We start from the raw sequence: 24,581 nt of genomic DNA on the forward strand, positions 1-24,581 counted from the left end.
TATGCAAGAAAAACATCGAATATCGACTCGATACACTCTGCCTGGGACTAATTACCGTAACGCCGTTTCGAATGCTTGATCCGCTTCCCAGATCATTCATCATTCCCAGAACACCCGTTCTCTAAGGTAAGGTAATCAACTCTTCTTTTTTGTCTTTGCCCTTCCCCTCGACCCTTTGTTCTTCTTGAATCCGTCGTATCCGATTCGCATACGATGACACCGACAACCGAGCCTGCCACTGCCCCATTTCCTCACGCCTCCTAAGCGTGCTTGGGCAGCAGGTTCTCCCTGACGGCGAACATCTTGGCGCTGATGTTGGCCGTGAATCCGTCCACCTGCTTGCTGTACTGCTCCACCTGCTTCGCGTTGAGCATGCCCTCCAACCGGCTGGGCTCCTGGGGGAGCTTGAACAGCCTCTGCCACTCGTCCTCGGGCAGCGGTGTCTGCTTGGCCGCCGCGCGCGCCGCGTTCTCCGCCTTGCGCTTGGTCTGCCACTGCGTGATCTTGGCCTGCTCACGGCCGAGCTGGCGCTGGTAGAACTGAAAGTTGTTGAGGTCGGTGTAGTGCGACTCGATGCTCTCGAGCAGGAGGTCGCAAGTCTTCTCGAGGAAGGGGTCTATCGACAGGTCGAGGTTGTCGACCGAGGGGTGCAGCGGCTGCTTGATGGGGTCTTCGCGCAGGTCCGACAGAGAAGTGGGGGGCTCGATCTTGTCCTGCTGGGGGATCTGGGGCAGCTGGTGCAGGAAAGACGTCAGGAGGTGGGTGTTGTGGACTTCGACGGGGAGCTCGGCGAGAATATCCTTGAAGGACAGCTTGGACTTTTGCAGGCTGTGGCGGTGACATGTGTTAGCAAACGTGACATTGCCGTGAAATTCGCGCGGTGCTCCACATCGTACCTCTCAGTGGTGAACTTGTTCTCCTTGTAAGCCTCCATGAAGGTCGGGGTGAGCTTGAAGGCGCGCAGGCTGAGGGAGCCCTGGGAGCTGCGGCTGACGTCGTGGACGAGGGCAATGGTGCGCTCGTTCTCCTTCTGGTAGTGGAACTGGTTCTCGATGAAGCTGAGGTTGACGAAGTTGCCCATGGCAGCGGACGTGTACCAGCCGACGTTGTTAGCGTCGACGTTGACCTCCTTCAGGTGCTTGATCATCTCGTTCTGGTAGGCGATGTTGGCCTTCTGGCGGGGAGCGGCGGCAGCGAGGGCAGAGGCGTCGTTCTGGTGGCTGTCGGTGTTGGCGACGTCGCCCGTGGGGAACTGGAAGGAGTTGGTGATCTCGAGGACGCCCTCGGTATCCATGCCGACGATGGCACCGGTAGAGGTCGTGGGGAAGGTCGCAGAGCCATGCTTGACGATTTTCATCACCACCTACGGGCGCGTAATGTCAGCGACTGGTGCCCAAGTGGCTTTCGGACGTGTGCCACCATCTCGACAGCAAAGGCGAGGTGGGGCAGGATTTGGCAGGACTCACCAGGGCCTCAACTTGGACCGCCTTGAGCGGCACCTCCTTGATAGCATCCGCCATTTTTGCGATACGATCGGGGATTCGTGCAGGAGTCAAAAATGAGTCAAATATTCTGACGGCGTCGGTTCTGCGGCTGCGGAATCGTGGGTGTCGCGATCTTGGCGTCGGGATCGAGGGGCTCGTCGTGATGCGAAATATCGAACTTTTCGCTACAACGAATTGTGGGAGGGATTGTGGGCGTGGAGGGCGGTGACCAGAGGCAGAATTTGCGGGTGTCTTTCTTCAGTGACTGACGCTGGTTTGCAGTGTGGCCTCCAGGTTCCAGCGGGTGCTGCTCCGCTGCTGTGTGGCCTCGCGGACTGGCGGCTTATGTAATTCGCGAGCGAGCCCACCCCTCTTCAGGTTAAGACCACCCCTCAAGACCAGCCCTTCAGCTGTCAAGGACCGCCAGTAGCCGCCACCTCTGGCGCCGACGCCCGCCGTCCTTTTCCTCCCACGGTGATCCGTAACAGATTCCACGCGCCATGTCCTGAAGGGGAGAGCATCCCACACTTCCCCCCACGCCGAAAGCACTCAATTCGAGTTTAAATTCAACGTCGTCTCATCTCGCCGCACCTCGACCGCTACCCTTCGTCTCCCACTTCAAAATGTCCTCCATTTTGTTCGTCTGCTCCTGAGCATCATTTTGCGATATCACTCGGGGGGTGTTCCGTGCCGACCCGGACCCCAAAACGTCGAAGGAATACGGGCAACTCGAACAACTCGACACTTACACCCTGCTCACCACCACTTGGCACACGCTTCATCGAACCTTGGGACGGCTTTCTGTCGCAGCAAGCTCTGCTCTGGTCGAAACGATGGCCCGACGACTGTCACAGAAGAGAAAGTCGCGGTAGCAAAGAAGATTTGTCCAAGGCGTCCATGTATTACGCTTACGCTGTCTATGAATTCAACACGTCGTGTGTGGCCGTTACAAACGATGCTACCGAAATGCCCTCCAATCCCATCTACCGTACGCCACCAATGGTCGATAATTTTGCTCATTTTCCGGCGCAATTGCGACATTCTACCCAAGGTATCCAAACGCCGTCGTCAGTTACTTTTCCTCTCGGTCGTCAATCCTTCGAAAACCTTCTAGTCTGTCCAGTCGATGATCTCCCAGCTTTTTGCGCCCTCGTGGATCACCAATCGGTGCCGATCAATCCGCCAGAATGAGTACATGGATGCAGTCGCACGACTTGCTTTGCGGTGAGCGGGGCCATGGCCAGCCTTGACGGCGTCAGGTCTGGACCTCCAAACGCAAGTTGCGAGGTTTCGCCCTTCAGCATCAGGGCTCCCGAACCAGTATCTGCACGCGGTTAGTCGAATTCTTCTTGATTGTAACTTTCTTCATACTTCAAGAAACCCCCAACTTGGTTGGCCTCAGCGTGGGCTGCTTTGTCCAGAACTCCAAGGTCGCCATAGACTGTTGTGGGTGGAATTTGCGAGCGGAACGCCACAATGTAGAAGGAAGTCTCCTTGTACGATTTACCCGTTGTCTGGACGAGGGTTTTGAGTTCGCGCATGACGCTTCCCCAGTTGAAAGATTCGACATAGTCGGCCGTGGCGTAGTCTGCGCGGAGGCATTCCAAGTGAGACAAGGCTCTGGCAAGAAGGGCGTTCTCATTGTCGAGGGTCTCGAGGTCCAGCAAGTGCTCCGGGTCTGTGTATGGCGAGTGGACAATGAATCTGTCGTTGTCGTTGACGTCGACTTCGGCGACGTTGACCACTGCGTTTTCCTTGGTTTGCGGTGCAAGAGGGTCTGTTACCCTGAGGGACGTAACAGCAGTCATTATGGTTGTGATCTGAGGATGAGCTGAAAGTGTGAATGCCCAAGGCCGGCTAATCCCAAAAGATGTGTTTGTTAGTGATGACTCTGGAAAACCGCCAGGCCAGAAGAGATGCTGCTTGAACAGAAATTCAAGGGGTCTAGGGTATCTTTCAAACAAGATGAGAACGAGCAATAACGAAACAACAAGAGGGTTGAGGACTTCAGAGGTGTGGAAATCTGAGAGCGCCTCAACATATAAGAGGATTCTGGAGTCGGGAGTCAGGTACGTCTCGGCAGGGACATCGAGGAAACGTCTTTTGGACACGGGATTGCCTAACCCAAGCCTGGTGGGTCGAGGACTACACCATCGAGCGACTCGGAACGAGTCAAGAACAGCTGACCAACCATCAAAGAAGCGGTGTTCATCCCTCAACCATGTTTGAGAGTCCCCTTCGCATAGCATTTTGCGGCGCGCCGGGCTTTGGATCATCTCAAAAAAAATTCCCGGCCGCTTGCATGGACGATCGTAGTGCACAGCGATGGCGAAAGAGCGCCAGTCCAAGATTGCGCAATCGCGCGTGGTTCTGATGCCAGAGACGCAATTTCGCGACCTGGACGTGCCGCTATGCAGTCTGCAGTCCGCCATGGATTTGACTTTCAGCCTTTTTTTCGTTATTGGAGAACTACGTTCCACGGACGGGACGCCAGGACTGTTGGGCGCTGGCCAAATAGCCAAAGCAAGCTGCAGGGAACGCCGAGACCACGGCAAGCAAACATTGAGTTGGCAAAAGGAACCAACAAAGATACCGGACGAAAGGCCGCGAGTTACCGCTTGAACCAGACAGACTTCGCATCAATTTAGGGCGAGAATTCGATGGTCGGAACTGGTCCCCCGCATTCTTCAGAGGCTACGCCGAGCCATGACCGACCGAAACGTCTAGCCGTGCCACTAACACAACGGTCGCGGATATGAGAAGACTACTGGCACAAAGATTGCAAGAAACGTGGGTTTACAGCACAGGACAGAGATAATGCAGAGCACCCAAGGTGGTTGTGCCGTCTCCATTTGTTGATGCCGCCTCGCATCTATTACATGCTGCAGGTTTGCGGTCCCCCTCCCGCCAGGCTGGAGAGTCTCGATTGGTCAGGGTATTTCACCCGGATGACTGGCCTGGGCTACCCCGGGTCCTCCATCCCGTACCCCTGACCGTTGCCACAGATCTTGCGTCTCCGCAGGGCAGGGCAGGGCGGTCTCGGTCTCGACACTGATGTCGGGTCCTGCTGGGGAGGTGGACGGGACACACACCGGTCATGGTTCACCCCAAAACCCTGCCGCAGCATGATGCCAGACCGTGTTTCGGGCCTCTGCTTCCTCTTTCTTTTCCTCTTGCCTCCGACTGATAATGCAGACAGGAACTCTCGACTCACCTTCGGAAGCCACCCTCCATCCCATCTGCCCTTGTTCTATATCTGTACATAACCTACAGCGCACCAACGACACTCAGCCGTCACCGCCTCTTCCACGATGCACCTTGCTGTCCAATGCAACCCCTATCGCCCGTCACAGCCCTCCAACGACTTCCGATTCGTCTTTCCCGCGAGTGAGCCAGACCTTTGACATCTCGTACGTTCCCAGATAAAGCCCGCTGCCTAGCGCCGTCCAGCCGGCTCGCAACAGCCCTCCACGGAAGAGCCCGCGCACGCCGTGCTGCCGGTAGACGTCGCGCGTCACCTCCAAGCTCCCACGGGTTTTCTTTGCCGGCCCTGATTTGCCTGGTTGCTGCGACGAACCATTGCCGCCCTCGCCGGCGCTCAACATCATCCGCGTCTTGACAACATCGCTCGGCGTCGTAATCCATGCCGCGAACGCCCCAGCCGCACCTGCACTCGTGCCCGTCACCACCGCCGTCTCGATAAGGCCCTGCTCCTCGCTGGCCGCCGGCCCTTTGGCCCTCGACTCCCAGACGGACGTTCTCACATGCTCAAAGATAGGGAACTGTATCGCCGTGAAGGGGAGATTGCGCGCGACCAACGCCGTGTAACCCGAAAACAGCCGTCTCTGGGCCCCGGAACGTGTGACTTGTCGCAATGCCTCGAGTGACGTTGACTTGCGGCTGCCGCTGCTCCCGCTCCCATTGGCGGGATTTCCAGGGTCCTGTCGTCGCAGCATTTGGGCGTTCTGCTTGATGACTTCGGCCGGTGCAAGGACCAAGCATGATCCCATCTCCGCGACGGCCGAGGCCGAGGCGTGGACAATGGGTTGCGGGACTGAAACCGTGCTGGAAATGGTCTTTTTCATGCTCTCGTATGTCGCGAAGAAAATACCAGCTTTGGTTCCCACACGTGATTAGCCGGGTTGCTCCAATCAAGAACATGCTAATTAAGGGGTTAAATGTCGTCTGCGAGCACTCACCGGCCGGCAGGGTTGCGAGGACTACACTTCCGATGCCTTGGTAGAGGCCGCGGAACAGCGGCGCCTTGCTTCCTGGTGAAGATGCATAGGTCTTGACAAAGTCTTGGCTTTGGTACCGGGTCTTGAGCGTGTCAAGAGGGTAGACCAAGCAGTCGACAGTGAAGGCTGCGGCAGCGCCCGCCTAGGGTTGCTCTGTGAGTATCTTGAAGGCATTTACACGCTCTGTGTGGGCTCTCTCGGCGGATAAGGACATCCATGGACTTACAGCATAAATTTCGTACATGTTGTTCAACGGACTTAATTTATCATCGCCGGCGAAGAATCTCTAGGCAGTCATGGGTTTTCTTGCGCTGGATTGGATGTTGTGGCTTCTGTTTTGCGGCTCTTGTGCTTTCTGGTCCCTCGATTTTGGAATGATGACCTCATAGGTTCCCAGCATTTGGGAAACGTCACTGCAGGGTCTCGATGTACTTACTTACTCCACAAATTCACTGACTGCTCACTCACTCATCGATTTAGTTTCACTGACTTTCTTCAACCTCATGCCGCTTCATTGACGCATTGATAACGAGGTTATTCATACTTCAGTATTCAAAATCTAATCATTTCCACCATCAGTCAACTCTCACGGGAAACCGGGTCTCGCTTTTGTCAGACTTGGTCAAGTGGCCTTGTTCACACCGCATACAGGGCAAGCCGTTTTCAACATCAGTACAAGTCTGAAAAGACCCAAGTTGTGACCATTTTACGTCCCATTCCGGCGAACGGTGCATCTGAAGCGGCTACAAGCTTCGGTATAAGTTGTCGGTGTATGAGTGAGGAATTGACTTCGTGATTCACCATGTTCAGCTGAGGAGGAGCCCAGCGCCCTGGACCCGACAGGGGGTCTGTGCTGTGGCTGAGAACCCCGCGACTCGCGCTGCGATTGCTTATCGCGATAAGAAAAAAAAAATCGGAGGGGCATGGCGGGGTGATTCACACGCTCTTGCGACAACATCACCCTCGTTGTTGTGTGGGCGTTGCTTCAACCACAAGGCATCGATCGTCTCCGTCTTGAACAGCCCTTCAAGCCTCTTTTGCGACATCATTTCTACTCCAAGATGGGTGACATTCTCGAACAGGCGGCGCCGCCGCACAGTCTTTTCGACACGATCCTGGTTCTCGACTTTGGAAGTCAGACCAGTCATTTGAGTACGGCTTCACTCGCCCCGAAATGTTCGAATTTCTGACTGAGCCTCTGCAGTCCTTCGTCGTCTCCGAAGCTTCAACGTCTACGCGGAGATGCTCCCCTGCAACACGAAGCTTGCCGACTTGCCTTTCAAGCCTGTCGGAATCATTTTTTCGGGCGGACCGGCTTCCGTAAAGTTCACGGACTTTTTTATCGCTGTTAACAAACTAACGGCATCAGGTTTACGACGAAGGCAGCCCGCACGTTGATCCCGCTGTCTTCGATCTTGGAGTCCCCATCCTCGGAATTTGCTACGGATGCCAGGAGATTGCCTGGATCAGCAACCCTGAGAATGTCAAGCGCGGAGATGTCAGAGAGTACGGTCTTGGAAGTGAGTAAATCTGTCGACCATTCTGTGATTATGAATCGGACATCCTAACTTTGAAAAGCTCTCAACATCCAGAAGGTCGGCGGCGCCAACCATATCGATCTTCTTCTCTCCGACCTGGGTGGAGACACCACTGAAGGTGAGCATTATGGTATGATACGGTGCTCATATACTAACATATCGTAGTGATCAACTCTCACTTTGACAAGCTTGTCAAGCTCCCCGAAGGATTTGTCACAATCGGAACTACGCGCAACAGCCCCTACGCCGCCATTGCCCACCAGACCAAGAAGATCTTTGGTGATTACCCCCTTGGCCGCCACGTGCACGTCAATTGATGCGTCAAGCGACATCCTTCAGGCTCACCCATCTGTATGCTTCCCTTTGCTAACAGGTTACTAGGACTTCAGTTCCATCCCGAAATCAGCCACTCCGTCCGTGGAACTGATATTCTCAAGAACTATGCTGTAAAGATCTGTGGCGCTCGTCCTGATTGGAAGATGGCGGAGTTCAAGGAAACTGAGATTGCCCGCATTCGCAAGCTGGTTGGGGACCGCGCCCAGGTCATCGGTGCCGTGTCCGGCGGTGTCGACTCCACAGTCGCTGCCCGTTTGATGACGGAGGCCATCGGCGACCGTTTCCACGCCATTCTCGTCGACAACGGTGTCATGAGACTGAACGAGTGCACCGAGGTTAAGGCGACGCTGAAGGAGCACCTCGGAATCAACCTGACCGTTGTGGACGGAGCTGATCTGTTCTTGGGCCGACTCAAGGGTGTTACTGAGCCCGAGAGGAAGCGAAAGGTATGTTTCAATGTCTACGTTATCATGCTGATACCATTGACTAACTTGAGAAGATTATCGGAGGCGAGTCTTTATCGTGAAATAACACGCGACATTTCAGAACTAACAACCTCAACAGAGACCTTCATCGACCTCTTCGAGAAGGAGGCCATCAGAATTGAGGAGGAGGCGAAGCACACCGAGAACGCCGGGCCTGTCAAGTGGTTCCTTCAGGGGTAAGTAAGCATCATTCACGTTGAGATACCGTCGGCTAACTTTGTACAGCACCCTGTATACCGACGTTATTGAAAGTCTTAGCTTCAGAGGCCCATCTCATACCATCAAGAGCCATCAGTATGTTCCCGATCAAAATGACCAACAATGAGCAGTAACTAACGACTTACCCCAGCAATGTCGGCGGTCTGCCAAAGCGCATGACTGAGGGGGTACGCTCAACGAACATTATGACTCAAGTCACTTGATTCTTGGTGCTGACTGTGGTATAGCAAGGACTTCAGCTCCTGGAGCCGCTCAGAGAGATGGTAATACGCTTGAATCCAGACAAGGCTTCGCAGAAGCAAGGCCGTCTGCAAACATCATGCTGATTTTTGTATAGTTCAAAGATGAGGTCCGCGCCATTGGTCAAAGTCTAGGCATCCATCGCGACTTGGTAATGAGGCATCCTTTCCCTGGACCGGGTTTGGCCATCCGAGTCTTGGGCGAAGTCACGCCCGAGCGCGTAGAGATCTGCAGGAAGTTCGTCATCTCCTTTCTCGCTTCAACTAAGATCGTGGCTCACAAACAATAGGGCCGATCACATCTTCATTTCCATGATCAAGGAAGCTGGCGTTTACGACTCCATGTCTCAGGCTTATGCCGCCGTGGATTCGACCAAGAGTGTGGGAGTGCAAGGTAAGAGTATTGGCCACCAAGACGGATGTTACAGACACTGACATCAAACTACCATCAGGCGACGCCAGAGTCTATGGCTACATCGTCATTCTACGAGGTATTTCTCCCAAACATCTCAACTTAATCTTTGAGGCTAACAGGCCGCAGCCGTTTGCTCCGACGACTTCATGAGCGCGGAGCCCTACGAGTTCGACTGGAAGTTGCTTCGTGAGATTTCCAGGCGCATCGTCAACGAGGTCGACGGCGTTTCCAGAGTGACATACGACACTACCTCCAAGCCTCCTGGTAAGTGGTCTTCTTGGACTTCTCGTTCCAGCTGAACTAACAGTGAATAGGCACTATCGAGATGGAGTAAGGAGTTCGTTCAACAGGTTTGATATCATCTAGACAAAAAATATTTCAACTGCAATAGATTCCATGTGCTTCATGCGGCGTCTGATGTTGGTCGGGTGCACGGGCCAGTTTTGACCAAGGGTGCGGTACCTGGCGATCAGCAAATCTTTCCCAACAGCTCAACGTTCTTTTTTCATCTCACTTCATCACCCGATTGTTCAATCATCGTGATTCCATCAGCGTCTGATTTCCCCCGAGTTCCGAATGCCCCTGGCAGCCTGACACGTCCGGGCAAGCAACATTCGGAGAACGAACGGTACTGGAAGACGACTCAATGAGGTACACGTCCACCACCAGCACAGATGTACTCACTGGCCGGCCTCAATCTAACCCCAGACGATCGGAACTCCCCGTTTTCAATTAGGGCGTGTTATGAAGCTCCTGCTCGAAGCTTATGCTCGTATCTACATCATCTTCGCAGACCTACTACATGTCAAGTGTCATTTAGAGTCTGAAGAGTTTGCCAATACCCTTGGCGACGTCGCGAAAGCTTCGGAAGCTCCTCTTCAATGCATCAAGTGACCGGCCGAGGGAAGCATACCAGCACCAGTTAATACGGAAGACACTTGCATCATCGCCGGCTGCGGCTTGCGCTACAGCGGACCGGGACCGCTGCCAGATTCGGTATTGCAGATATCCGCGCGGTTCAACACTATGCAGTGCCACCGCCTTGACACTTTATCCAGGTTTCAAGCCACCCTCTGTCAGAGGGGAGATCTTCGCGACCGAACGAGTCCGTCGAATGTTATTTCTCAAAACACGTTCATGGTTACACGAAACGTGCCCCAGTTTAATTGTTTACCATGTGGTTTTCTCTCGAGGTTTTGATGCAGGTTGAGGCGAGTGCCACATGATTCAGGCTGGGCGATAGTCTATCAAACTCGGCCGCCCAGCCTGTCGGCTCGGGTTGCGAAAGATGGAAATTTGCCAAGCTGATTTTCCACGAAAGCTTCTAGATCAGCGCCTCCGTGTCTCTGTACGCTGTTACGTCCTCGTGGTCTCCGGACAGTTGCCGCAGACCTCCTGTCCCGGAACACATGGTCGTCGAATATTCTATCCGAAGCTTCCGTTGCACTCAGATCACTAGTTTGACGACACAACTGTCAATGAAATCACGAGGAGGCTCCGAAGGCAATTGAGGCTTCGTGAAATGCAACGATGGCGCCGGCTTCCACGCGAGTTGCGTGCGCAAGAAGTCTCCGCCGGGAGATGGCAATGAGTTAGGCCGTATGACAAGAGTCACGGACAAGACTTGGGGGCAACCAGACCATCGCATTCCATCCCACATTCGACGCTTCCCTTGTGTTCAACCGCCACTGGTCGATCAAATTAGCTCAGTTGATGCAGCTGAACGTGGCCTAGATATTACACACACATATCGTCGACCTGCCCAATTACGACAATGTGCAGACGCTCCGAAGCTCAGCTGAAGTCAGCCAAGGTCGCAGTTGTTAGCTAATTGAATTACTTGCTTTCATCCTCCACGCGATGTTCCAGTTGTCAGAGGCGTTTTGTAAGTCAGAACCTCGCAGGAGGGGTTCTTGGCTGACAAAATGCAGCTCGTAGCGTTGCCGTGGGGTCGATTTTTTGTCAGCGAAATAACGCCTCTGTGAAGTGTTCGGGCGCCGTCCATGCATAACGGGAGTGAGAGGAACTCAGCCTCGACAGGTCGGTCAGCCAGCCATTGGCATCGGTCCCGAAGGACCCCCAAAAACATGCATCGCGCAGCAGCGCTAAGACTCTTCCCCCGCGTCATCCCCCACTCTAAAGCCCATGTTGATACTCTTAAGGATTCGTGATGGAGGGGTACGGCCCATGGCGGTGGCTTTGGGAAACGTCTCTTACTGGATGGGGCTGACAGCATTTTTGAACATGCCCCTTGCAGTTCTTCAGCCATTCAGCAGCACTCGCACCGGTTGCCTGAGACAGTTTGTGCTACCCAATCTAAAAGCCATTGCTGGATGTGCTACTCTGAGCACGAGGTTGATTGATGTGCAATAGTTTTGGGATGGAAAGGGGGCCAGTGGCTTAGAACAGAACCGGGGTGTCCAAAATCAGACGGTGATGTCGGCCGAAACTGGAAGTCATGGCAGGCCAGGCAACCGAACATTTGACCGTCCCAAATTTCAGCTTGGTATTATTAGTTGCATCTTGTTTCCCGTATAAAGTTGAGCTTCATCCCCTCTTTCTGTTTTGTCTAGTCCGGATCATCAAGAGAGCTTCATCGGCTTTCACACAACTTAGTCATTCGCTTGATGTCGCCATCGCCAATTTTCACCGAGAGATCCACTCTGACCAGCCCCAGCAATCAAGCAACTCTTTGTACTCACTCTCTTATGCATTGAGTTGCATTCTCAATCTACCCTTGAAAATCCGGGGAAAATAAGTAGTCGACGTTCCTGTCGGTCTCGTCCCGCCCCCACATCTGATCGATCACATCACACAAGGCAGATATGGCATGTCCTTTTCTGCAGAGCACCCTCGCGGTGCCGCCCCGGCCGATCTCGGTCGAGCAAGAATTCGCCAACATCCGCGAACAATACCCTTCGTTGGCTTCGACAGGATGCACGCCAAAATTCTGTCAATCTGGTCGCATGACGCACATGGACGAGGATCGTGTTGGCCGAAATCAGTCTTATGCCCAAGTCCGCGAAGATGCCCTCGACTTCCTGCAGCAGATGTACAAGGATGGGCTCCTGACGATGGAGCAACTCCACCACCGCGCACATGAGGCTCTTCAGGAGATTCAGAAGAACTCAACGGAGGGCAGGTTCACATCCGCGTCTTGTGGACCAGAAGCACCACCCACAACGACAGATGGTCTTGTTGGCGGTCTCTGGACGCAGACATTCGAAGAGCTCGAGTTTGGTCTTCGGACGGCATGGAAACACGCACGAAAGTGCATCATGAGGTCCGAATACAGAAACCTGAGGTAAGTGTAATCCCATCTGGATTATCTAGGCTCCTTGCTGACCTTTGAAGACTGTGTGACTTGAGGCACGTCAGGACCAGCAAGAAGATGGCCGAGACTTTGATTGAGAATCTCAAAGTTGCCTACAACTCTGGCGAAATCAACCCTACAGGTATTTTGTTTATTATCCCTGTCAATAAACTTGGCTAACTCGATTTAGTCTTCGTCTTTCCTCCGAGGGATATTGACAGCCGTGGTCCGATGATCTGGAATTCCCAACTGCTGTCATTTGCAGGAGTGAGTTCTTGTTTTCACCTTGACCCCTCACTTACACCACTAACACCGTCAAGTATCAACAATCCAATGGTGAAATCCTTGGAGACCCCGCCAACATCGAGTTGACAAACGCCATCATCGAATTGGGCTGGACACCGCCGCGATTCCGCTCACAATGGGATCTCCTGCCTCTTGTCACCATGGCCGAAGGCCAAGAACCCGTCATCACCGAGCTGCCCAAGGACGCTTTCCCGCTCGTGCAGATCCGCCATCCTAAGCATCCCGGGCTCGAGACCCTTGGCCTGCGTTGGGTTCCCGCGCCAGCACTGAGCCGTCTTGGCTTCAGCATTGGCGGCGTTCAGTATACCGCAGCGCCCTTCATCGGGTGGTGAGTTGGCCTTGCTTCTGCCTCGCCTCAATGACGTACCTAACCAGCCTACAGGTTCATGGATGCCGAGATTGGCGTTCGTAACCTGGCAGATTCCTTCCGCTACAACGCACTTCCCCAGATTGCCAAGGCGATTGGCTTGGTCGACGGGGATGTTGACGACTTGCCAGACTATGAACGTCTAGCTGTCTTGGTAAGTTCTCTTCTGCAACTCTCGGGAACCATGCTTACAATATCATGCAGTCCCGCGCGCAGCTCGAGCTCAACTACGCCACGTACTGGTCCTTCGCTCAGGCAGGCGTCAGAATGTCAGATTCTCTCGGCGCAGCAGAACAATTCACCCAATTCGACGACGAGCATCTCATGAACAACGGCTTCCGCCTCCCCTCAGACCCGTACTGGCTCGCTCCTCCGCAAGGCTCCATCATTCCTCTCTGGCATCGCGGCGGTTCCCCAAACTACCAGCCAAAGCCGCTCATCTGCCGCCACGTCCAGGATCCCATCAAGGCCTGGCGCCGGGAGCGACAAGCCCCTCGCACACGGCCGCATCTCGCCTCGGACACGAAGCTCAACATCTCAATCCCGGTGCCGTCGATTTCCCTCACGCGACCAGTAACGCCAGTATCCCCCTTCGGCACCGCGTTCCTACCCGTGCCCCCTCCTGTCAGACCCCTAACGCCCCTGACACCGTTGTCTCCTCGAGGGCCCGGGCGCAGGATCTACATCGGATTCTGCAGCTCGGGCAACGTCGCGATCAAGCTGTGTAAGAGGCTGTGCGCGCAGCTGCAGCACGCGTGCGAGGTCAACCCCAAGCTAGGCACCGTCGTGCCACCGTGCACACTCAACGCCCTGCCCATCTCTATGATCGAGTCTGATGACGTATTGGTCATCGTCGCCAGCACGACTGGCCGAGGAGAGATTCCCCAGAATGGCAAGGCATTTGCAGATGCACTCGCGAGGAACAAGGGCTTGTCGTGTCGGTATGCCATCTTAGCGAATGGCTCGCTGGAGTACCCGGACACGTATAACCAGGCAGCCATGGACCTTGAGGAGTTGCTGAGCAAGGGCGACGCTCAGCGGCTCATCGGTATGCGTGAGGCCGACACCGGAGCTGAGAACCCGCCCTGGTCGATTCTTGGGCAGTTCTTCGATCAGTGCCTTGCCGCGCTGCAGAAGGCTAGCCCGGAGGATCCGGAAGAAAGCTCTTTACAGCGAGTTACCCGACCTGCCCGGCCGTTTGACACTAGGCCGTGGTTTCAAGCCAAGGTCGTGGGCCAACCCGTCACGGGGGCTGCAGCGGATGGCATGAAGAGGGTCACCCTTGACTTGGGCGATCGCGAATACCCTACCATGGGTAGTCTTTGGATCCTTCCTCCCAACTCCAAGACCAAAGTCTCTCGTGTTCTCGAAGCCCTAGGTCTTCGGTCTGATGAAATCTTAACTCTCCCCGGCGAGCCTACGGTCGGGGATTACCTGCAGCGCTTCGCAGACTTGGAACAGCCTTTCAAGTCTGCTACGTGGGCAGAAGGTCTTTCCATCACGGGCCTGGAGAGCTTGACAAAGCTTCCGATCGAAGATTCTGTGCATCTGGTTCCTTCATATTGGAGGCAGACAGTGACTCTCGACGCCCTTTGCAGTGCAATGCCCACAATCCAGCCGAGGGAGTACTCGATCGCCTCCGACGGATCGCGAACCAAGTGTGCAGAGGGCAATACCCTTGATCTCCTCGTGCAGCACCATGCTAACGGAAGATTCTCCGACCGGTACCTCAACTGCTTCGAGGCCTTCGGAGCCGTGACCTGCAAGATTCGCCCTTCAGCTCACCTGGAAGAAATTGCGCGCAACCAAGATCTGCCAACCATTATCTTCACCACCGGATCCGGGATGGCGCCAGTGAGGGGCCTCCTGCAGAACCGCCTGCAGCGGTTGCAATCCTCGCCGGCGCTGAAGAGCCCTACCATCAGTCTCTTTGCGGGCTTCAAAGCCTCCGATGAGACTCTCGTACGTGAGGCGGTGCAAGAAGCCGATGAAGAGGGGCTTTTCGACGTGCTGAGACTGATTGGAAGTAACAAGGGGAAGAAGAGAGCTCAAGATGCGATGCTTGAGCCGGGTGTGCGGGAGCAACTGAAGAAGAGTGTCGAGAACGGGGCGTTGGTGTTTGCGTGCGCGAGACCGAAAGCCGTTGATGATTTCTTGGGTAACTTGAGCGAGGTGTTGGGGCGTGATGCTAGGGAGGCGCTGGGGGATCGATTCGTTGCTGATGTTTACCAGCCTGCTATTTGAGACATTACTCTTTTTGTTTGCATCATAGACTTTGGCCTAGGGGCCTTGTAGACCAAGCGAGGAGTTGGAGGATTTCTGTTGTCATTTCTTAGGCCGGAGAAAAGTTGCAACAATCTGTTCATCATACAATTACTTTTTTACTCAGAACCGTTGGCGCAACATACTGCTGCTTGACCAAGTGAATGTGTGCCTCTGATCATGCGCTAGGTGATAGTAATTGTTGATGATATTCACGGAATGCATTTGTCTCAATCCCAAAGTGAAGTACGCCTTTATGACAATTCATTATTGTTGTACATCATGATCATAATAATCATACAATGTCCGACTCGCTATTCTTCCATTCCAATTCCCTCCAATTTTACCTGGGGTTCTCAGCCTCAGCAGAGGCCTGCGTTACGCTCTCGGGAGCAATGTTGCCCTCTGCAGAGATGCTGTCTGGGACAGACTCGGGGGTGTAGTAATCCGAGCCGGGGAACTTGTTGCCGCCGACGCCAGGGGGCTTAGTGCCGACGTTGTTTCTCACGGCACCCTCGCCTTGGAGAAGGACGTCGTTCTTCTGGTCCTGGGTTCCAAGCGAAGAGATCTTCTTGGCCGGTACGACGTCGTCGTCGTCCACGGCTGGGTCCTTTGCGGGCTGCTCAGGCTTGTAGGAGACATTGTTGGTAGGATCGCCCTGGACGCTGACGGAGGCGCCGGGGAACTTGCGCTCTGCGACGGAAGAAACGCCGGCATCGTCGTTGCCCATGGGGCGGGCGGCTCCGGTCTTGGACTGGTAGGTGTTGAGGTCGAGCTGAGCCTGGGCGGCAATCTCGTTAAGCTGGTCCTTGGAGGGAGCCATTGTGTGTGTTGGTGTGTATGAAATGGTGTAAACGATGTAAAGGTGGTATAAGTGGTTCGGGTGGACGAATAGGGATATCCTGCAATATTGTTTGAGAAGGTTGATGAAATGGTTGATTTAGTGATGAGAGGCAGAATCAGTTTCTTTCTGCTTGGAAGGTTCAACTTATGTAGTTGTCGATGAGGCTCGCCATCTGAACTCTGCTAGTCGACGTCATCTCGATGATTGTCGCTGGTGATATCACTACCCGCCATTTTGTGGCCCTGAGGTGGGGAGGACTTATCTCATCGACACTGATCGAACGGGCCCGACGCCGCTTGGCCGCCACAGGACCCCCAAAACCCTCCGAGCGGCCATGATAAAACATACCTTTGACGTAGGAGTGATATCAGTTGTCCCTGAGAGAATGGCACCCGATCGGCCTTGCTGGTTTTCATCGGGCGGCTAGGCTCGGTGAGCGGCCGGGGCCGTGAGTGCTCCGTGTGTTCGGTCAATCGCCCGGTCGCTAGCAACCTGTTCAGCGGGTCAGCGGTCTGGAACGTCGCCGCATCTTGGATGCGCACGCGACCGGCACAGTCATCTTTAATATTCGGTAGTAATGAATCTCAGGTAATAGTGTTGACGGAACAAGGTATCATTTGACTCTGCATTACAGTCCTGAGGCCCAAACAGCCGCAGCTCATGCTTTTGAAATATCCCGACACAGCGCACCGATATAATTGTGAAGATGCACGCTGTTGTGGTAGAAAAAAAACATGAGCAACCAAGTCGTAATCCTGCAAGTCTCGTCTCGGGCATGAAGATACTGAAGCACAAAACCCCTCCATTTCATCATCGACAGTTTGCTCCTAATAGCTGCCGGTCTCTCTGATTATTTGATAGAAGTGCTGCGCTTAGCCGTCGGTGCCGCTGCTGCGGAAAGTAGCGCAAAGAGCAGCGTAGTGATGCGTAAGATCGAGGACGTTCTGTGGCAGACTGGTAGCCTGGATGATGCTCCTGACCTTGACGGCACCCTCGTCCTCGATGAGTGTCCGGATAGTATGGAGAAGCTCGGGAGAAAACTCCGAGTACCACCTGTATTGCCAGGTCACGAGACGAATCACAGACGCTACGGTCTCGCGAGTGTTCTTGTTCTGCTCAAAGACCCGTAGGATGCCGGTCAAGGCCTTGGGGCTGAACCTGGATGCGAGACAAGCTCTGTACGCCTCCACGGCCTCATCCGTGTGTTGAAGTCTCTCGGCAAGAGAACCGAGAATCTCCCATTCCTCGGCCGACTTCTTGTATTGCATGGACTGGGCGCGGTACTGAGCCATCTGCGTGCGCCAAATAGTGTAGACGCGCAGGTCCTCATACAACACCATGAAGAGGCTGTCTAGCCAACGCTCGCACAACCGCTTGTTGTTCAGCTTGGACAGGTGGTCATCACTTTGAGCGCCCTGTGATTCTGTTAGCAATGCCTATTGAAAGTTTGGTTCTAGCACTTACGTTTTCGGCGTCGCCCTTCAACTCGCCAGGATCTATCGCATGGCTGGGCTTCTCAACCGCCTCACCCTCCGACTGTCCATTCGTCGCCAAAGTCTCAGCAGTCGACTCGGTGTCTGCCGGCTTCGCCTCATCTTTCTCTTCCTTTTCCTCCTTCTCGTCATCCTCGTCCGAGTCCGATTCGGACTGATCGCCGTTCGTTGTCGGGTCTGGGGTACCCCGAAGCCCATCGGTACTCGGGTTGCGAGGTGGCTGCGGCTCGTGCTTCTCTGAGCGGTACTCATCCTCCATAACGAAGACAGTGCTCCGAATCTTCAGTAGTTGATCCCATCCAATCTTCGCCGTCATCTCCGTCAAAATGCTGTAGGCCTGCTTGAAGGTACCCTTGTACACAGCAGCGCGCAGGTTCAGTAGGCTAGCATCAACCTGCTCTGAGTACCTGGATTCGGGTTCGCTATCGATCTCATCAAGACGAGTTTCCGGCAGAGTCGGCAAATGAACGTCCTTAGGCTCAGGCATCTGTGGCGCATCCTTGTCCTGGTACGTGAACATGGGACAGGAGTTGAGAATCGTCAGGGCATTCTCCCAGTCCTCCATGGCAACATAAACCTGTGCCAATCTTGCCCAAGTGCCAAACTCGCTAGGTGCGGCAATGGTGCTGCGATCAGCACACCCAAGAGCCAAACGAAGTCTTTCCTCCTTGTGCTCAGGGGTTGCGGCAGTCTGCGCCTTCTTGAGCAGGAATTCGGCTTGGGTGTCGAGCATCACATAGTCCATCGGAGATTCCTTGAGAGCCTGGTGGAGTACGCGAACGCCCTCAACCTCCTCATTGCCCATGAACAAAACCTTGGACAACAGAGAGGAAACCTCGATGTTCTGGTCTCTCAGCTTCTCGAAGAGATTGATGCCCGAGGCGTACCGGCCGGTGGTCTGGAAGTACTTGAGAAGGCCAGCGGTCAGATGGTTGGAGACATTGTTCGGCACTTGAACAACAGAGTCGGAACCCAGCTGCCAACCTGGAGTAGAATCAGTATCGGAGCTATTCAAGAGACAAGACCTTTCATACCTCGGAAGAAAAGCTGCTCGGCGGCATTGAGGAAACGGTGTTCGGTTTCGGTATTGGTGACGGGGTTGAACCTGCGTACACCCATAATCTTTCGAATGGTTTCTCCGCTTCCATCGTCGGCGTAGGAGTAAGCTCGGAGAACACTGCAGAGATATGTCTCTAGCCACAGGTCGTCCGTCGCCTTGCGCTTCTCGCCCCGCTCGTCCACGCAGTAGCTCTCGACAGTACCGGGTATCGTGACGTGGACGCGCATGTCCAGTCGTGAGAAGGCATTGTAGCAGCTAGCAAACAGATCAGCGTCAAGGGATTCGGGGACGGCGCATAAATTTGTCGTACCAGTAGAGACCTTCAGAGATCTTTGTCTGGGCGGCCTGGCCATGCTCGCGGTAGGTCAGGGTATTGATGTAGGCGGCAAGACTGGCGGATGAGGAGGCATCGACACCGGTGACATGATGGTAGACTCCGAGCTGGAAGAGAAGCGGTCAGCAATGGACGGGAGCTTGAGGGGGTATCGAGATCGCATACCTGTTTGCCAGGGTTTCTTGTGGCCTGCTTCAACAGATGGACGAGATCAGGGGGGCCAAGCTCGCGCAGGGAGATGAGGGACTCGGTGCGGGCATCAATTGATTCAGACAGAATCTCTTCCGTGAGCCTAGTGACAGCATCAGCATGGGAGACGAGGATGGAAGTCGCAAAGAGCAGTTGACGGACTCTGGCACGGCCGGCGCAACCATTGCGGCGGTGTTGCTGGGTGTCAAGCTTCAGCGGTAGCAGATGGGCTCGAGGCTGTCGTCGACGGGATACGGTGTTAGGAGCTCCGAGGTTCGACTTGAAGCATGCGGTCGCGGTAGAAATGCAGCTTCCTGTGGGAATCGCGGGTTGGAGCAGATGGCTGGGAGTAGAGGGATGGCCGCGAGGGGCTCGCAGTCGCAAACCGAAGCGTGGTCGGTGAGATTGGCGAGGGATAGATAGATGCTTGCCTGGCCTGTCCTGGGTTTTGGCGTGGGACGGGAGCGTGGCAGAGGCGGGATGGCGAACGAGGGAGTGCGGCGTCAATTGATTGAGGTGCCTGGCTGGGTAAGGTACCTGAGGTAGGTACGGATACTCTGTACTGCGTGACTGCGTAAAGGCAAGGTACAAGCAAAGCACCACCTTTGGGGCAGGTGGTGAGCTTGGACTCTCTTGTGACGGGCGGGAAACCTGCTGCTGCTGCTGCTACTGGCTACCCCCTGGCCTGGCGTTTCTGGTGCTGTCGCCTGTGGGTGATATGCTGTGCTGATGGGCTGGAACAATATTACTGGATTCGCAGCGGATAGCAGGGAACAATAGCAAGGGCCGCCATTGGATTGAAAGGCGTTGCTGAAGGGGGAGCTGGGTGGGCTGGACGTGGAGCTGCCGCAGCTGGGCCTCGTGAAACCTGGTTTGCCATGTTCCTGGATTGCCAGCTGCCAGCTTGTCCACTTCATTATGTCAGCCACAGGAGGTGGAGCACAGACCACGCGTCCACGCAGTCAGTGAGTGACATGAACGGGACACATCACCGCCTGAGCCTCACTTTGCGTCTGTGGCGCACCAGATTCATGTGGCTGTGGTGTGTGATCCGTCCAGTGTGTGGGACGCCATCATCACCGAATTCACGCCGATCGTCAATGCCCACTTTTACATCTCATTATTGGGTATGTTTGCGCAGTCATGGACTGACTCCATGCTGCTGTGAACACAGCAAGTAATGGTCTTGATACTTGCGCAAGGGAGGCCTCACACATTACAATACAGCCAGCTTCCTACCTACCCTTAGTAGATGTAGCGGAAGTTCTTGTTCTCCTGGTCCGTCAAATCATCGAAGCCGTGGGTGGTGTCAATCTCAGCACCGTACTTCCTGTCCTTCTTCTTGTTGCGCCAGACCAGGTTCCAGCGAAGGAACACAATGACGCCAACCAGGACGGAGTAGCAGACGAGGTGAATCGTCAGCGCCTTGATGTAGCGGGGCGCGTCACCGTCGAAGAAGACCTGCGGGCCCGCAGCGTTACCCGCGCACCAAGCCAAGAAGTTCAGCGTAATGCAGACAGACTTCTTGGTCTGCCCTCCGACGTTTCGCGTCAGCATGGACATGCCGAGACCCTGCGCAGCCCAGAAAGTGAAGACGATCCAGTAGCTGATCAGGAGACCAGCCTTGGTAGACTCGTTCTTGTTCGGCACAGTCATGATAACAATCGTACCAATGAACGATCTAGGTAGAAAGAGTCAGCTGAGTTTCTCTGCCGTGGAAAGGTGCGCAACTCACGGGATTAGGAAGACGGCCATGGTGATCAGATTCTGGTTCCATTTCTTGGTTGCCCAAGCCGAGGTCATCAATGTGAAGATGATGATAGCACCCAGAACCATGGCCAGAAGCTGGGTCTGGAGAAGCGAGAAGTTCAAGCCCTTGAGGATAATGTTGTAGAAGGCGCCGAGTCCAGATGTGGGGAGAGTCGTGCAGATCTGGATGAGCATGTAGCAGTACGTCTGAGGGTCGGTGAAAGCCTCCTTGACCTGGTAGGCACGGAACGTCTTGTTCTGCAGACCCGTCTGGTTGGAACGAACACGCTCAACCATGAGCTTCTTGTCCTCTTCCGAGAAGCACTTGGCACGCATGGGGCTGTCGGGCAGAGTCCAAAGGACGTACAGGCCCCAGAGGAAAGACGCGCTGCCATAGGTGATGAAGATTGCTTGCCACGAGCGAATGGCGGCGTTGCCCGGCGGGTTACCGTCCTGGAAGCTGGGATGCCTAATGTGGGAGAAGGCGTAGGCCAACAGACCACCGCAGATCTGCTGCATGCCGTTCATCATGTACCAGTAGGTGACAACCTGGGCCTGCTCCGAGCGCTTGTACCAGATCGAACTCATGATCAGGAAGGCGGGCTGGCAAACAGCCTCGAAAATTCCAAGCAGAGTTCGGCAGGTGATCAAAGCCGGATAGCTGAAGCATGCGGCGTGGCAGCAAAGCACAACACTCCATGCCAGAATGTTGAAGCTGAGGTATTTGGCGACAGGCACACGTTGGATCAACCAGTTGGTCGGGTATTCAACAATCAGAACGGCAATCTTTGCGTGGATTCGTCAGTAACTGGCCGGCTCGACAAGTCTCAAGAAAAGGCTACTTACGTAAATACAGGTGGTGAGCCATCCCCACTGTGAATGAATTTGTCAGTAACTGGCACACATCGGACATATCTAGGACCTGATACTCACGTAGTAGTTTTGCTTGAGGATTGGGATGTCATCACGGATACCCATGATGGAGCTGAAGGACATGGTTCCCTTGTCCAGCGCCTGGAGGAAGTAGGTCACCACCATGATGGGCAGGACGCGTCTGTCGATAAGCCTCTTCAGGCGCTTGTTCTCTTCCTCTGTAATGACAATAGTGCCGGTGGCATCGGCATACTCGGCGATTTCGTTGTCGATACGGTCGTAGTTGACGTGGTCGCCTTTGGCGTCAGCACCAGACAAGGTGCGCTCGACCTGGGTGGCATCTTGACCCTTCTCTTCAGACTGGCGAATGATCTCAGGGGAGGAAGGCTGAACGGCCTCCTGGCTGGCTCTACCCATCTTTGCGAAGCGTCCAAAGGTCTCGCGAAGAAAGAGAGTGACTTGTCGAGGTGAGGGACGGAGGGAGGGAGTCAAGAAAGAGTCACATCGAGGGACAGGCGGAACAGGCGCGACGACTATCTTTAAAGGGTTCTCCTCTCCGCGTGGATGTCGGCCTTCTCCAGACTCCAGATTACCCCGTGTGGCCCCAGAGTTTTCTCACCCCGCGGTCATGTTGGATGCAACGTTGGCGGTGTGGAGATGGCCGTTACCAACTCCGTACATTGTCGGCCCAAAACACCCCGAAGCAGGCTCGTGATGGGCTGAGAATCGTGTTTCCTACAGCAGGCCTGAGGCAAAGATGGTGCCGTCTCTCCCATCACTCGTCGTCGATTCGGCCGCGAATTGATTCACCACGGGTGTGGCGCCAAACAAGCATCGGTGTAATGCAATGCGACATCGGTTGTTCTGCTGTTTTGGGGACCAAGCCTTCGCTCTTTGCAGGCCTCGAGATAACACCAAGACACGCCTAACACCTTGGCGGTCGAGTTCTCTGCCGCTGTTCGGGGAAGTGGTGTGCCGACGACGAGGATTATTCCGGAAAGCTGTCTTGGCGCAATTAGTTGACCGGGCGTGTTTCCTGTTGGAACTTCGCATATTGGGGGGGGACTACTGCAGAGTAAGGTGAAATGACCCCCAGCAACCCATCCCCAGAAGGGGTCACCACACCCTTATGCGGGGTACAGCCAATCACACTTACATCTTATCCATTTTTACCCCAATCACAGTCAGTAGGCTAACTGAATCCAGTTCGTGTCATGTTGCTACCCCACAACACCCAAATCCTTCGGATGGCTCCAGACCAAGCCCTTGGCGGAATCTCGTCAGAACTATCCGGCCACGCAGACAGATGTTCGTCCAGAATATGACCCAAACTTTCGGATGAGCGGGTATATTGCCTTGGAGAAACATCAGGCTCGCTTCCCATGGTCTTTTTGAATAGAAAACTTGACCATGGCCCCTGGACGATGATTCAGCACATTCGATGGAGTCTGGATAAGGTATGCCTGGTTCCACACACCCCACGATGGTTTTGCGGGGAGAGACCCTCCACAGCGTCCGTCCCATCCTGTCCCGTGGGGAAGAAACCCAACCGTGGGATATACGACGTTGCCATCTATGCATGAACCACGGCGATCTGCGCCCTTATTCATGGGTTGATGGCTACTGAGGGGTGTGTTTCAAGTCCATACCTGTGGTCGTGATATTGGAGAAGCGCGGGGTATGATTTGGGGGAAGGTCCATCTGACAAGACTTGGCTTGATCACTTGGCTCGATCGTCAAGGACCGCCTCCTCACGTTTGGGGAAGAAGTTGCATCCATAAGAAAAACACAAGAAATGTCTAAGCCCTATTCGAGGTTGTATCATTGGCTTCCCGCCTTGGCGCCTATTTTCCCCTGGCTAAGCTTTAGAGCCGCAAAGTGCTTGGTTGCAGCTGGCCAACAACTGAATTTCGTCTTGAACACTGCACATTTGGTCCTCGAGCGGAACTCTACTCCGAACAGTTTGTAAATTGTGAACTCGAACAGATCCCGAAAGGCCGAAGCGGCCCATGAGATGATAGCGCGGCTTCTATCTCGACCCAGCGCAGGTCATAGTGCTGTTCACGACTGTACACCACCCGCGGTGTGTTCGTGATGTCTTGCGAAAGGATATCTCTGGCCGCACGAGATCGGACCAACCATAAACACACGTTGCTCTCATGCTATCATTCAGATTCTATTTTCACAATCCGTCATTGCGTTCACAATTTTTCCGCACCTCTTTTGGCGAAAGGTTTAAAACAATAACGAGCAGCATGTGTAACTGCCTAGTGGAACGTTCGTGGCCAGACTGCCCAATGCCATAGCACAAGCACAAGTAACCAAATTTAATCCATAAACAATTTCTCACATATCTTTCGTGTCTCGGTATTGTTCGGCGGCCGGCCTGGACTTTCTCACGAGACCAGCCGCTGAAATTTAAATTGTTCATAGCAATTAGAGGACGGAATGACCACAAATTTGTGGTCAAGGCCAAAATCATGCTGGGTCACTTACATTACAACTTAATTACTTCCGTTTCACGAACCACTCCTCACACGACCTGACTGATCTAGCTCAGAGCTTCAGATGAAACAAATGAGTAATTTACCTAATTGATATTTAATCAGCGAGACTTATTAAGCACATCCTTGAAGTCCAAAGAAAGGACACTACATGAAGTACATAGTGAGGTTTGCAAAACGCGATCTCAGAAGTCTGGGATGTTCTGGCAATGAACGGCAGGTTGCCTCATGAACAAACTTACCTGAGAGTATTGCTACTAGCGAACACGGCCAGGTAGTTGAGTTGTTGAGTGCGAGAAACAAGGAATTCAGTTGATATTGCCCGGGGCTTAG

At 54.2% G+C, this 24,581-nt stretch overlaps 8 protein-coding genes across 8 annotated transcripts; 2 read left to right on the plus strand and 6 right to left on the minus strand.

The window, feature by feature from the left end:
- Nucleotides 1–260: 260 nt before the first annotated feature.
- CGCA056_v011492 (Eukaryotic translation initiation factor 3 subunit H) lies at nucleotides 261–1,520 on the minus strand (the record flags this gene model as incomplete). Its single annotated transcript, XM_037326738.1, has 3 exons — nucleotides 261–828; nucleotides 897–1,363; nucleotides 1,467–1,520. 3 exons carry the CDS (start codon nucleotides 1,518–1,520, stop codon nucleotides 261–263), a joined length of 1,089 nt encoding a protein of 362 aa, XP_037176041.1.
- Nucleotides 1,521–2,594: 1,074 nt separating this feature from the next.
- On the minus strand, nucleotides 2,595–3,292 carry CGCA056_v011493 (UPF0643 protein; the record flags this gene model as incomplete). Its single annotated transcript, XM_037326739.1, has 2 exons — nucleotides 2,595–2,808; nucleotides 2,856–3,292. The coding sequence occupies 2 exons, from the start codon at nucleotides 3,290–3,292 to the stop codon at nucleotides 2,595–2,597; spliced, it is 651 nt and encodes a 216-aa protein (XP_037175425.1).
- Nucleotides 3,293–4,831: 1,539 nt separating this feature from the next.
- Nucleotides 4,832–5,966, minus strand: CGCA056_v011494 (putative mitochondrial carrier; the record flags this gene model as incomplete). The annotated part of the gene is made up of 3 exons (XM_037326740.1): nucleotides 4,832–5,598; nucleotides 5,684–5,864; nucleotides 5,949–5,966. 3 exons carry the CDS (start codon nucleotides 5,964–5,966, stop codon nucleotides 4,832–4,834), a joined length of 966 nt encoding a protein of 321 aa, XP_037175449.1.
- Nucleotides 5,967–6,783: 817 nt separating this feature from the next.
- Nucleotides 6,784–9,288, plus strand: CGCA056_v011495 (GMP synthase; the record flags this gene model as incomplete). Its single annotated transcript, XM_037326741.1, has 15 exons — nucleotides 6,784–6,874; nucleotides 6,927–7,042; nucleotides 7,092–7,242; nucleotides 7,301–7,378; nucleotides 7,426–7,539; nucleotides 7,642–8,042; nucleotides 8,163–8,257; nucleotides 8,307–8,375; nucleotides 8,431–8,467; nucleotides 8,528–8,563; nucleotides 8,638–8,777; nucleotides 8,830–8,933; nucleotides 8,992–9,030; nucleotides 9,081–9,218; nucleotides 9,269–9,288. The coding sequence occupies 15 exons, from the start codon at nucleotides 6,784–6,786 to the stop codon at nucleotides 9,286–9,288; spliced, it is 1,629 nt and encodes a 542-aa protein (XP_037175450.1).
- A 2,491-nt stretch (nucleotides 9,289–11,779) lies between these two features.
- NOS2 (Nitric oxide synthase, inducible) lies at nucleotides 11,780–15,184 on the plus strand (the record flags this gene model as incomplete). Its single annotated transcript, XM_037326742.1, has 6 exons — nucleotides 11,780–12,258; nucleotides 12,333–12,409; nucleotides 12,458–12,534; nucleotides 12,588–12,901; nucleotides 12,956–13,094; nucleotides 13,145–15,184. The coding sequence occupies 6 exons, from the start codon at nucleotides 11,780–11,782 to the stop codon at nucleotides 15,182–15,184; spliced, it is 3,126 nt and encodes a 1,041-aa protein (XP_037175447.1).
- Nucleotides 15,185–15,545: 361 nt separating this feature from the next.
- Nucleotides 15,546–16,025, minus strand: CGCA056_v011497 (uncharacterized protein; the record flags this gene model as incomplete). The annotated part of the gene is made up of 1 exon (XM_037326743.1): nucleotides 15,546–16,025. One exon carries the CDS (start codon nucleotides 16,023–16,025, stop codon nucleotides 15,546–15,548), a length of 480 nt encoding a protein of 159 aa, XP_037175448.1.
- Nucleotides 16,026–16,918: 893 nt separating this feature from the next.
- CGCA056_v011498 (Uncharacterized protein) lies at nucleotides 16,919–19,307 on the minus strand (the record flags this gene model as incomplete). The annotated part of the gene is made up of 6 exons (XM_037326744.1): nucleotides 16,919–17,461; nucleotides 17,511–18,523; nucleotides 18,574–18,854; nucleotides 18,910–19,040; nucleotides 19,099–19,225; nucleotides 19,285–19,307. 6 exons carry the CDS (start codon nucleotides 19,305–19,307, stop codon nucleotides 16,919–16,921), a joined length of 2,118 nt encoding a protein of 705 aa, XP_037176038.1.
- A 1,060-nt stretch (nucleotides 19,308–20,367) lies between these two features.
- CGCA056_v011499 (putative transporter) lies at nucleotides 20,368–22,161 on the minus strand (the record flags this gene model as incomplete). Its single annotated transcript, XM_037326745.1, has 4 exons — nucleotides 20,368–20,803; nucleotides 20,858–21,657; nucleotides 21,718–21,744; nucleotides 21,805–22,161. The coding sequence occupies 4 exons, from the start codon at nucleotides 22,159–22,161 to the stop codon at nucleotides 20,368–20,370; spliced, it is 1,620 nt and encodes a 539-aa protein (XP_037176039.1).
- Nucleotides 22,162–24,581: the final 2,420 nt, after the last annotated feature.

The sequence above is a fragment of the Colletotrichum aenigma genome (genome assembly GCF_013390185.1).
Source record: "Colletotrichum aenigma strain Cg56 chromosome Unknown KSG_Cg56_contig07, whole genome shotgun sequence".
In the NCBI taxonomy this organism is placed as follows: domain Eukaryota; kingdom Fungi; phylum Ascomycota; class Sordariomycetes; order Glomerellales; family Glomerellaceae; genus Colletotrichum; species Colletotrichum aenigma.